The sequence below is a fragment of the Dipodomys merriami genome, unplaced genomic scaffold (genome assembly GCF_024711535.1).
Source record: "Dipodomys merriami isolate MVZ:Mamm:240054 unplaced genomic scaffold, mDipMer1.0.p SCAF_2, whole genome shotgun sequence".
NCBI lineage: Eukaryota > Metazoa > Chordata > Mammalia > Rodentia > Heteromyidae > Dipodomys > Dipodomys merriami.
The window spans coordinates 58,911,440-58,924,800 of NW_027203381.1; the positions used below are offsets into that span (position 1 = coordinate 58,911,440).

The 13,361-nt window shown below is 44.9% G+C and overlaps 1 protein-coding gene across 1 annotated transcript in view; it reads right to left on the reverse strand.

The window, feature by feature from the left end:
• Positions 1–3,203: 3,203 nt before the first annotated feature.
• The window catches only part of CUNH3orf70 (chromosome unknown C3orf70 homolog), a 58,169-nt gene continuing 48,011 nt past the window's right edge, over positions 3,204–13,361 (reverse strand). The window contains exon 2 of the mRNA XM_070029741.1: positions 3,204–8,378. Within this exon, the coding sequence (XP_069885842.1) occupies positions 7,822–8,378 (557 nt within the window). The 3' untranslated portion in view covers positions 3,204–7,821. The remainder of the gene's footprint in view (positions 8,379–13,361) is intronic.

A 13,361-nucleotide genomic window follows, 5' to 3' on the forward strand; every position in this document is an offset into this window, starting at 1 on the left:
GATGGAGAGTAGGGGTGGGGCTAGCTGGAGAAGTAGATTGCTGGGATAAGCTGTATCTCGTTCCCGAAATTTTCATGTTGCTCTGCTTCCTGGCTGCAATGAGATGAGCAGCTTTTTCTCTATTGCATCTTTCACTGTGATACTCTGCCTCACTGCAGGCCTGAAAGCAAAGGAGCTGGCTGGGGAGTGAAACCACAAGCATTTATCACAAAGACAAAACTGACCAACAGACTGAGACGGCTTTTCCAGTCCTTTCTTACGATGGATATATGGCTTTATAAATGTTGGCAGAGGCTGAGTGTGGTGGCTCACACCTGTAATCCTAACTACTCAGGAGGTTGAGATCCAGCCTGGGTAAGACTCTTAGCTCCCATAAACCACTCAGAAAACTGGAAGTGGCCCTGTGGCTCAAGTGATAGAGTGCTGCTAGCCTTGAGCTGAAGAGCTGAGGGATAGCACCCAAGCCCAAAGTTCAAGCCCCATGACCAACAAATAAATAAATAAATAAATAAATAAATAAATGTTGGTAGATTCTAAAGCTGAGGATAGAAAGCAGTCTGACCTCAGATCCAATGTGCAACACGGACAGCATTGCTGACAGCATTGCTGGCATCCAGTGTCCCAGTGAAGCCACTGGGGACAAGGGAGCAGCTGATTTCCAAAGAGCTAAGATTGGACTCCAATTCTCAAGACACGTCCTTAGATCTTGGGACCAGGCACCAGGCAGAGTCAGTCTCAGGATCAGTCCAGGCCAAGCGAGGCCGGCATGAAGCCAGAGCAACCTGGCAAGACTCAAGGCTGATTTGTGTTTCCCCTGACATCCCAACCCCAGCCACGGCCAGATCTCCTTCCGGGAAGCGGGGTGTGAGGCATCGGCCTCGGCTGTGTGCTAAAGGGCAGGCGAGGGGAAGCAGGGGCCAGGCAGAGTTCAACCTAAACATATGCTCACTGGTGGGAGAGTGATTCAGGCTGGACTAGGAATGGTGAGGGTCAGAGCCCTGGCCGAGGGCCCTTGACAGGTCTGTAACTCTTGGCTGCTTCAGCTATAAACGCACAAAACCAGACCTGCTGCCATCGTGCAGAGTTGCTGGGGATGGCAGCCTCCCTGCCATCAGGAGAGACACCTTGGGAGAACTACGGGTCACTGTCCACACACCATAGCACAGGATGCTCTGCTTGGTTGTCATCTCACCAAAAGATTCAGATCTCTGTCTTGGGAGACGTCATTTGGAGTCCCATAAACCAAGACATCCCCCCAAAGTCTAAGCGTTCCAATCGCCCATCTCCAGGCTCACAGGGAGAAAATCTAAGGCTGGGAATGCAGCCAGCTCATAGCATTCAGACACTGGGCCCTGAGATGGGGGTCACTGCGCATGGAAGCCAGTTAAGTCCAAGATGTGTGCCCTCCAGCCGGGCCATCTCTTCCTAGCACAGGCATAGTGGTATGGCCAATGCCGGAACTCTGCTTCCACTCCAGGCCCATGGAATGGAGCTCCCCCCCATGCTCACTGGCCTAGGACTGGTCATTTTCAAACTCAGTAGGTTGTTTTCTGGTCCTAAAACCAGAAAACTCAAGAGAAGCAATTGGAAAAACACTTCTAATTCCCTGGCACTTCACCTTTGCCTTGCTTTTTACTTGAGTTCCATCAAATTCCCATATTTCCCTGACTCCTGAACTCTCCTCCCTGCTACCCTCTCTCTCCTCAGATGGTACTGTGAGAACCATGCTACAGTCCTGAGTGGACACCAATGGCCAAAAGGCACTGCCAGTTCCCATGACTGAAATGCAATGAAGACAAAATGCTAACTCAAGTTTGTCGCAGAATAAAGTGTGTATAGTCAGCATTTTAAGGGGCTACTAGAAAACACTTCCAGATCTTGGCAGTAAAATTAAGTAGAGTTAAATTAGTAGAATGTGCAGTTGATGGGATTTGCTGTCTGCAAAAGTCATGTTAAAAGAGGAGTTAGTTACCTTTTGTGAAGGCAGAAAGAACCTACAGTGTGAGCCAGGAGGTGATCAGCATGGAGGCAGTGATGCCTGCTTCGAATGCAGGCAAGGTGCAACCTTGGCTGTGTGTGCTTGTGGCATTCAGAGAGAGGGAGGGAGGAGGCAGCCTGTTGGTGGTGGTGGTCCCAGCATTTGGGAACAGGTGCAATGGTGAGGAGTTGCCAGACTATGGGAAGGTGTCTGCTGGGTTAGGGACAACAATACAGACTGAGTCTGGACTCCTGAGCTGATGTTCTGGGTTTAAATTCCAAATTCAACTGACCAGTGGTGCCACTGTGAACAATACTGCACTTCATAAGCTTTTCTGACTTGCAAGACAGGCTGCTGAAACCTTGCCACAGGTTGCTGTGAAGATTACGCAGAGAGCAGTCCGGTAGCCAGACTACTGACCACAATGACTACTACAGTGATATAATTACTGATAAATAACAGATTTATTTAGCAGCCCCTAGAGAGGTGATTCACAGAAGCCAACCTGAGCAACTGTTGTTTTGATATAACAAATAAGCTCAATCAACTCCCAGACTTGCCATGCAGTTAGAACTTACATGCACATCGAAACCAAATACAAAGCCTGCGAAGTAAATGCTATTGATGGGGATTGGAAGTTTTAAGTGATGTAAACCTAATGGAGCCATCAAAAAGTTCTTTTTGAGCCAGGCACTGGTAGCTCATGTCTGTAACACTAGATACTCAGGAGGCTGAGGCCTGAGGACTGTGGTTCAAAGCCAGCCTAGGCAGGAAAGTCCATGAGAGTCTTTTCTCCAATTAACTACCAAAAAGGCAGACATGGAGCTGTATGGCTCGAGTGGTAGAGTGCTAGCCTTGAGCACAAAAAATCTCAGGGGTAACACTCAGGCCCTGAGCTCAAACCCCAGGACCAGCACACACACACACACACACACTCAAACCCCAGGACCAACACACACACACACACACCCCTTCCTGAGCTCAAACCCCAGGACCAACACACACACACACACACACACACACACCCCTTCCTGAGCTCAAACCCCAGGACCAACACACACACACACACACACACACACACACACACACACACACACACACACACACACACACACACACACACACACACACACACACACACACACACACACACACACACACACACACACACACACACACCCCTCCCTGACAGTGTCGGCTCATGAGTGCAGGTAGTGGATCACAGCCCTGACGTGCCCTTGGGAGTCTTTTATAAAGGCTAAGTGGGATAATGGGTGGAAAGTGCTCCTTTTCTAGCACACAGTAAACACTGCCTTGAACGTTTCACAACTGCAAATGTGCATTTTTGCTTTTAGCTCACATTGTGGTCATTGCTTAAATGAAACAGAACTCTCTGCCTTGGGGGAGGGAATTCCCACACTGGAAAAACAATAGATTTGTTCTGGTAGAAAAGAAGTTCACGTTTATTTTACAATGCAGTGATTTCCTAAAGTGTTACACATAAAAGGAAAGTTGAGCTGTCTTAGGAAAACAATATAATTTTAGGAAATTACAGAAGAGTCAACATTGTGCTTAGGACTTTAAAACAGACAGGTTTAAAAAGAATAGCACAGTAAGTGAATATTGCAAGGTCTGAAGAGCCTTAACAGAGTGTGTGTTGTGAGCACAACAGCCCAGCAGCCTGACAGCCCCAGGTATCTGTCCAGCCTGCCAGGAGCCTACTTTCCTCTGAGGACAAAGCTCTGCCCCAGTAGAATGGGGCCCATTCCCCATGCCCCCAACACTCAGCCACCAGCCATGACAAGGAACAGTGACCCTTTGACAATGGTGACTTAAGTTTGAGCAGTTCTCTTCTAGTTACATTTGGATTTGAGTAAAATTGGCAGGCCTGGACTCTGTCACACTAATAAAATAAGTAGGGCCCCCCTGCCTTCCCTGACCCCCTGCTCACACTCCCCCAAAAGCACAACACATACCCAGCCTTCTTCCCCTGGCCCCCCCGCAATTCTGGACCAGGAGATAGGAAAGAACAATAACCTTTTTTCCTCATGTAAAAAAGCCAACCATGACAAGGAAAGTTTGTGAAGAGAATGTGGGAATAACCCAGAGCTGGCCTCATAAATAGTATTTTGGTTTGTGTTTTCCTCCTGCCCAATAAGATCTATACTTCCAGAGTCATCTGGCTATTTTTTTAAGTGACTGTTTGGACCTACTCTCTAACTAGAAAACTAAATTTGCCTAAGAGGAGTTTGTTCTGGTTAAGTTCCCCAAGAATTATGATAGTTCAAATCAATGAAGAGAAGTAGTTTAAGAAATAAAAACTAGGGCTGGGGATGTGGCTCAGTAGTAGAGTGCTTGCCTGGCATGCATGAAGCCCTGGGTTCGATTCCTCAGTACCAAGTACCATATAAACAGAAAAAGCTGGAAGTGGCTCTGTGGCTTAAGTGGTAGAAGGCTAGCCTTGAGCAAAAAAAGAGGCGCAGGGACAGTGCCCAGGCCCTGAGTTCAAGCCTCAGGACTGGCCAAAAAAGAAAAAAGAAAAACTAGCACTCCCAAAATATAATCAAATCCTTGATCAAATCTATAAGGTATGTCAGGAAACAACTGGGCTTTTGCTCTGGTCTTGGTGGTAGTGTTTTTGTTATTTTGTGTTGTCGTCTTAATACGGCAAGTCTCCCCATCCAAGAAAGCAACTGTTTGATGGTTGCCTTCAAATTTTTTATATCTTAAAAACTGTAAGGTAAAAGGGCTGGAGGCATGACTCAGTGGAAGAGCATCTGCTTAGTAAGTGTGAGGCCCTGAGTTCAATACCCAGTACCACCAAGAAAAAAAAATTTTACAAAGTAAAAAAAAATCTAGATTTGATAGTAAAACCTTGTTTTTCAACATAGCAAATAGTCATAACCACAAAAACTTCAAAATTCCTTTGAAGTTTCTCAGAAAAGTTATGCATGTATTTGAAAATCAGTATCTTGGTTAGGTAAGAAAGCCAATTCCACATTTAGTGGAATTAAGCTTCTACCCTTTCTACTAACTTTTCGAACGTGGGAATCATTCCAGCTTTCCACTACAGCCGGAGAGCAGTTTACCTGGGCCGGCCTGGCCCCGCCCCAAGACAGCACTTGCCGAGGCCCACACTGGCAAGCTTGCGTCTCTGTCACTGCACAAGTCATTTGTCAAAAGCCTATTTCACATAGCTGTGCTTAATGTCTATAGTACATGTTTCAATCTAAGTATTTCCTAAAGTGCTTATAAATATTGTTATACAAATCAGCAGTATATCAGGACCACAGAGAAATTCTTTCATATAACATAGAACAGAATAGGCCTAGAATTTAAGTTGAAATTACATTTTAATATCTTATTATTTCATAACATAGCATAAACAATTCTGGTTCAATCATATTTTAGTAAATTATTAGTATGAACAGTGCTAGAATTTAAAACAAAAAAACCTGTTTGTGCTTATTTAGAAAAGGCTGTTTTGAGATCCAGGAGTATCTGATACTTAGAATACATGGAATGTCTCCAATTCTATAAAATAGTAAGTGAAGCTTAGTGAAGCTTAGTAATTATAAAGAGATTGTGCAAATATTTAAAGTGATTATTAACCATTATATCCAAAAATTGCATTAAAACAGTGGGTAATCTGAACGGCAGTTCTGGAGTTTATAAAACAGGAAGCTGACTAAAGTCATAGGTACTATTGGTAAGGGGCCCAGGCCTGACCCATGGCCACATGTCGGTGGCTTTGGATCACTGGTTGTAGACTCCAATTAGGTTAGGTGGCAGTGGGTCCCTAATTAATTTAATGGGGATAGAGAAGCAGCCCTGCCACCCCCACTCCCCTGGGTTCAAGGAGCTCACCCCAGGCACATGCAGAGGGAGGCCCTGTGTTGCCCTGCCAGACCTGAGTGCAGGGTGGATGCTGAGCAGCTCACAGGCTCGGGGCCTCCATGCTGCCTTCAGCCAGCCATGGTTCAAGGGAGGCATTAGGAAACTCAGGCTGGGCTCATCAAAGGCCCTCGGGGCCACATCTGGCCAGGGGAATGTCCCTCAGGCCCATACACCCGCCCTCACCTATGCCTGGTCGTCTCTGGAGCTCCTCATACCACCTTCTTGGTTTAACAAGTTACTACATTTCAAGTGAGGGGAAGATATATGCCGCATTCTCATTTAGCACACACACACACACAAATTAATGCTGTCTTCAAACAGAAAGGCATATACTCTGCCTTCGAAGTCCTACAGATATTTTGGACACCTAAATCTAATAAAAATTTCTAGTAAACATTAAACTACACAATGCAGAAAACAAATTCCTCCTTGAGTACTTTGTGGAGGGAACAAAATGGAGGCCTCAGAGAAGATCCCAAAGGAACTCTACTCTCCTAAAATACCAACTAACGTGACAAAGATGTGCTGCGATACCACCCGAACACAGATTGACAATGCCACCAGGCTAGGAAGAGTCAGGACGGAAGACACGCTCCGCTCCCGCTGACGCTTCTCATGTCATCAGGTGGCACTTGGAAGTTCCTGGGTTCACTGCGCCTCACAGACAGAGTTAGGGAAGTTGTGGATATGCAACTCACATGAGGATCTCTGGCAACACGGAGATGAGCATTCTGAAGAGAGCTGGATAAGGAAGAAGGGTTCACTGTTGTGTGTGTGAGAAAGGGGCACATACGTGGACTATGTGGACCGTGAACATTCATGTGGTAAAGTGAATAATACACAAAATACTTTCTCCTTAGAAGTGAACTAGTTCAACTTTTTCCATTTGCATAAAAAAATCCATGCATCATAAACTGAATTCTAATCCATTTCTCATCTAACCCACTCTAATGCTTCATATAACCAAATGAAGCAGAATTAATCAAACCTATTAGATTCATTCCTAATCCCTAAAGGACTTTCATCTTTTAGCATTTCCATGCTAACTAAAAACTATTGATTTTTTTAAGATGTCAGATGTGACTGCCTCATAATTACAATACCGATCTAAGTTCTTAAATGTTTCCCAAGGTTTGAAAAATAAGGAAAAGCAGAGAAATGCCGGGAAACCCATCCATGAGGCCAGCTCCAATGCTGCAGCATCTGCCTCCAGCTAAGTCCTTAGCTCTGTCCCTGGGTACCATGATCTCCATAAGCGTGTCCCGTGAAATGCAGACCCCTTCGTGGTGGGAATTAGGTCTTGTCCATTCTGTATCTGGCGCTCAGCTAAAGCTCCACTGAACATGACACTGAGGTGGTATCTCGTCCCATGTGAAGATGTAGCTCAGCCCGTGTAGCAGAGGGTTGTGTGTGTGGACACAGAGGCCAAACTGGCCTCTTTCAAAGTCCAGAAGTATGCTGAGGCAGCTGACCCAGGGCAGGTGGTAGGGACAAGGGGGAGGGGAGAGCGACATGGACCACTGTTCCCTGAGGGAGTAAACTGCTTCCCCTGGGGAACTAGCAGGACAAGGGTGCAGTGACCATGCCAAAAAGACACAGGAGCCTGTCTGCAAAGGACTGGCTGTGCAGTCTGGGTAGCTCCTCCATCCAATCCAGTGTGTTCTGTGATCGTCACTGCTTTCAAAGTTCCCAGTGAAATTAAGGTTGGGTCACAATTCCTGACACCAGATGCTACATAAAAAGATACAAAAGAAAACCATTACAATAGAAACTGTCTAAGTTATCAGCCTGATTTAGGAGTGACACTAATCAGCAGACCACTGAACTGCTATGGTTGGTAGAAGGGATAGAAAATACCAATAGCATTGGAAAAGGATCCAACAGACAAAAGTAAGGAGTCCAGTGCGGAGCAGAGGCCGAGGCCGAGGCCGAGGCCCCCCCTGGACTCACACAGTGGTTTCTATTGTTTCAATCACTTCCAGATCAGACTGGGAAGGGGAGAGAAGGGTGCACTCATCTGGCTCCCAGCTGCTCTCAGGACTGTAATCTTCCTCGGAACTCAGTTCTGCTCCTTCTTCCGTGTCCTCATCACACGATTCCACATAGTGGGCTCCAATGGCATTGATCCCGGAGTCCTCAGAACTCGAGGGAGAAGAGCAGTGATCTATTTTTGGTGTATTGCTCTCTTTTGAAATTAAGGCATCGTGTGCGGAGACCTCCTCGGGGCTCAGCTTGTGGGAGTGCGGCATTGGCTGCTTCTGCACATAGCACATCTTCCCATTAATACACTTCACCTGATAGTTGTCGATGAAGAGGTCTGAGATCATACAGTACCTCGGGGAGTCAGGGGGAAGGGGAGGCTGGAAGACAGATGCAAGTTTCAGAAAGTGTTCTGTGAGCGAGACAGAGATCTGAATGGTGTTTGTGGCTTCTCGAGGCCTGGCAGGGATCTCGGTGCTTGGTAGCTGCTCCACAGGGGTCATAGGCTGATACACGTATTTGCCTGTGGGACACAAAAAAGATGTTGAAACGTCAAGAGTATGTTCTGAGGACTTATGTTTCCTGAAACATTTCAGTAACATCGAGAAAGAACACAGGAATAGAATCAACAACATCGCAGTTAAATAACTGTAGTATAAGAAACTGTATACGTTCTGAAATTTATATTTAAGTCATTCTAATTGCTCTGAGGAGGTATGTGGTAGATACTGCTTTGTCCTTACAATCAATCTTGAATGTCTTATCATATTGGAACAAATGACTACAGTATAGTATGGGCAAATACACAAGCTGTAAAATAGTATACTATAAAATTATAATTGTGTATGTGTGTGTTGTTTCCAGGGCTTGAACTGAGGGTCTTGCATTCTTGCTTAGCCTTTTCTATTCAAGGCTGGTGCCCTACCACTTGAGCTACATCTCTATTTTTAGCATTTTGCTGGTTAATTGGAGATAAGAGTCTCAAGATTTGTCTTCCCCAGTCTGGCCTCAAACCTCAAACCTCAGCCTCCTAAGTAGCTAAGATTACAGAAGTGACACGCTGGCTCTACAACCCCATGTTTACCTTATCTTTATTAAGTTAATACATCTTGAAACTGGACGACTAAAAATGTATCATCAGAATTACAGGAGAACATTCACTTAGTAGATTTCTTTTTGTCTTGCTTGCAGTGCTGGAATGGAACCCAGAGCCTTATAATGTCTCTGAGCTACACCTCCTCCTATGCCTAACTTTCTGGGCTTTAATCAGAACACGTGCAACTACTTATCCAATGGGCAAGAGTGTTGTGGACTGTCCCAGCAAGCCTCCATGCTTGGGGAAGGCTGAAGTTATCACGATGCCTCTGAAGACTCAAAGTGCATTAGTGGCCAATGTTCTCAAAGTTGTTCCCTCTGACCCAAAAGCCACTGGTGTGCAGCGGCCTCAGACAGGCAGGGGCACAGGCACACGCAGCCAGCTGCCATGTTCCCAGAGAGTCTTCCCCTCTGCTCTCAGCACTGCTTCTCAGTTGCAGGGAAGTGAAATGTGTAATGGGTCCATTTCCTTATTCTTACTTCATCGAGCAAAATTTCCACATGCCAAGTGATGGAAGTTACCCAGTCTGTAAGTATAAAATGATTAAAAAAAAAAAAAAAAAGCTAACAGGAGAAAATGGCCCCCCAAGAAGACAGGATAGCAGCTACTATAATAGGTATCACCTGGGGATTTTCCTAATTCACATGATTCCCCATTTACATCAATCAATCCAAGGCTACACATATTGTGACAGAGCTTTTTTTTTTTTTTTTTTGGAGGGGGGTGCAGGACTGGGGTTTGAACTTTTGAACTCAAGGCTTGAGGCAGGCATTCTTCCACCAAGACATACCTGTAACACTGCTTTTCACTGGCTGTTTTACAGGTCTCCCTTCATGCCTAGATGTATAGCCTGGTCTGCAGTGCACTTGTTTTAGGCTTCCTGTCACTGCGAGATGACAGGTGCAAACCATCACATCTAGCATCTCTCTACTGAAATGGAGTCTCATTGCCTTGAACCTTAATTCTCCTATTCTCAAGTCACTAGGATTACAGAAATGAGCTGCTGGCACTCCGTGTGATACAGGTTTTTAACCTTAGCATTACTGGCACTGTGCTCCAGTAAACACGATTGTGGAGGCTGTTTTAGGCACTGCAGGTTGTTTAGTGGCATCCCTGTTCTCTACCCACTCAACTGGTGCCAGTAGCAGCTCTTCCCCAGGCAAGACAACAAAAATATACCCAGATATTGTCTAGCAGTCCAAGGAGCAAGCCCTGTCAGTCAACTCACTAACTTATGGTACCCTTTTTGCAAGCAAACCACTCATTCATCCTGTGTCTCCTGCTTCTGAGTCCTTGGTTATACTGAAATTCCTATGAAATCAAAGTTAGGGTCTTGTTTTCTTAACATTAATGAAACATGAAAGAATAGCAACAAATCACACGCCACTGCTAATCTACCAAAATCAATCTAGCCTGCTTATATTTTTTATTTTGGTTTCTTGACTCCTATACAAAAAAAAAAAAAAGATGCCACAATTTCTTCATAACTAAGTTACTCTAAAAATATCTTCAGCTTCATCCTGGAGTACCACACAGAAAAGGCATATTTAAAAATGGCTACACCTCTGGGTTCCCAGGCTTGGAACAAATATGCAAGCCATATGGTCTGATAAAGTTGGAAGTCAGAAGAAGCTGGTCACACTGCCTGGGGAAGTCTATTTAAAATCTACCAGGTGTCTCTGTGCATCTATGGATGGAGGTATTACCACTTGTCAGGTGGAGGTAGAAGGTAGGTCAGATCTGACAGCTGGCATGGGGGGACCCTCACCTCCAAGACTGAAGGCCTAGAGGAGGCAGGCCTTCAACCCTACAAGGCCCAGACTTGGGAATAGAGGAGACACCTTTGGACATAGGCAGAGAAAAGATTAGCCTTTCCTGCTGGAGTGTCAAAAAAATGACAGGAATGAAGGTTTGGTTGTTTTTGTTCTTGGCCAAAGTCTACTGAGCTTAGGAAGCTATCTTCTACCAAAGATTTATCGTAGGCTGGTGCCAGGGCTCACACCTGTAATCCTAACTACTCAGTAGGCTGAGATCCAAGGATCTAGATTCAAAGCCAGCCAAGGCAGGAAAGTCTGTGAGTCTCTTACTTCCAATTAGCCACCAAAAAGCTGGAAGTGGAATGTGGCTCAAGTGGTAGAGTGTTAACCTTGAGCAAGAAAAGCTCAACAGTAGCTCCCAGGCCCTGAGTTCAAGCCCAGGACTGGTACACGTATGTGCACACACAGAGGATTTATTTTAGCATAACAAGAAACATTTCTGCTTCCCCAATAAGTGGGAGTTAAAGACTTGTTAATTTTTTTTGATACTGATATTACTCAAAAGCCAAATGTGGTACTGTGGCTCAAGTGTTAAGAGAGTTAGCCTTGAGCAAATGAAGCTCGGAGACAGAGCCCAGGCCCTAAAGTTAAGCCCCAGGACTGGAAAAACAAAAACAAGAAACAGTATTGGGGATTTGAACACAAGGCCTTGCAATGGTTGGGAAGCACGTTTCCACCTGAGCCACTTGGTCAGCCTTTTTTGTGTTGGAAGGTTTATGTCACTTTATGCCTGGGCCAACCCAGACTATGATCCTCCTATTCGTGTTTCTTGGAGTCAGTAGAATGCGAAGAGTATACTACTATGCCCAACCACTGTGCTTTACCCATAGCTCCTATAGTACCATCTCAGCCATTGATTGAGATAAAGTATATAAAAAAAATTTTTTCTTAGCCTGAACTGCCTTCAAAACTATGTTCTTGGGCTGGGAAGGTGGTTCAGTGGTAGAGTGCTTGCCTCGCATGCATGAGGCCCTGGGTTCGATTCCTCAGCACCACATAAGCAGGGGGGGAAAAAGCAAGAATGGAGCTGCGGCTCAAGTTGGTAGAGCGCTAGCCTTGAGCTGAAGAGTGCAGGGACAGCGCCCAGGCCCAGAGTTCAAGCTCCACAACTGGCAAAAAAAAAAAAAACAAAAAACAAAAAACAAAAAAAAACCTATGTTCTTATATCTGCTGCCCAAGTAGATAAGATTACAGGGCTTGAGCTACTATGCCCAGCTGTGATTCAATACTTCTGGTATTTCTCAAATAAAATCCTATTCAAGCCAATAAATAAGTAGCTTCCACTGTTCTACATTGACAATAGTTCTGATTTTCCCCTTTATGATATTTGGCAATAATTTATAACACACTTCTCATAATAAATATGTTAATGAGGGCTGGGAAGGTGGCTCAGTGGTGGAGCGCTTGTCTTGCATGCTTGAGGCCCTGGGTTCGATTCCTCAGCACCACATAAGCAAAAAGAAAAAAAGCCGGAAGTAGTGCTGTGGCTTAAGTGCTAGAGCGCTAGCCTTGAGCTGAAGAGCTGAGGAACAGCGCCCAGGCCGAGTTCAGGCCCCATAACTGGACCCAAAAAAATAAAAAATTAAAAAATGTTAATGAGACTTAGATTTATATTCTCAGACTGGATACACTGGAATCCCAACTACTTGGGAGGTGGAGATTGGGAGGACTGTGATTTGAGGCAAACATGGGCAAAAAACTAACATGCTTGTTTGTTAAGCTATACAAGGAGGCACAGGTAGAAAATTATGGTCCAAGACTGGCTCCAGCCAAAAAGTGCAAGACCCTACCAGAAATGACTAACACAAAAAGGGTTGAGGGGAGTAACTCAAGAGGTAAAAGTGCTTGCCTAGGAAGCACACGATCTTGAGTTCAAACTCCAGTACTGGAAAAAAGAAAAAAAAACCACAAAGATTTATATCCGTATCTTGGTTCTTTGGTTAAAGAAAAGAATAAGGATATAAGAGAGTTGTTACATACTCAAGCTCATACAGTAAGACAGAGTTAGTTCTCAGACCTAGGCCTTGAGACCTCCTGGGCTCTGCATGCAGGAGGACACCATTAGCTCAGCTCTAAATAATGCCCTAACATCTCACAGCCATTCCCTACCACTGCTTCAGCTGACATCCCACAACTGTAGTTGACTGTAATTACATTGTTGACACAATTGCCTGAAGATGTTTCTTTCAGTTGTAAAGCAAAAAGGGAACCAAAAACACAAAAATAAATATAGAAAGCAAGCCAAATAAATGTACAATACTCATTAGGCTATTTTATGCACCTTGTTAAAATGTTTGTCTACAATCAGTTATATATTTTGATCTCCCCTTAACCCCCACCCCAGGTCACAGGGATTGAACTTGGGCAAGCACTGTCCCTGAGCTCTTTTGCACAAGGCTAGTGCTCTACCACTTTGAGCCAAAGCTCTACTTCCTGTTTTCTGGTAGTTAATTGGAGATAAGAGTCTCACAGACTTTCCTGCCTAAACTGGCTTTGAACCTCAATCCCGGATCTCAGGCTCCTGAGTAGCTAGAATTATAATGCCAGGCATGATATTTTGATCTTTCAAAAGATCCTCTAGGAGGAAAATGAG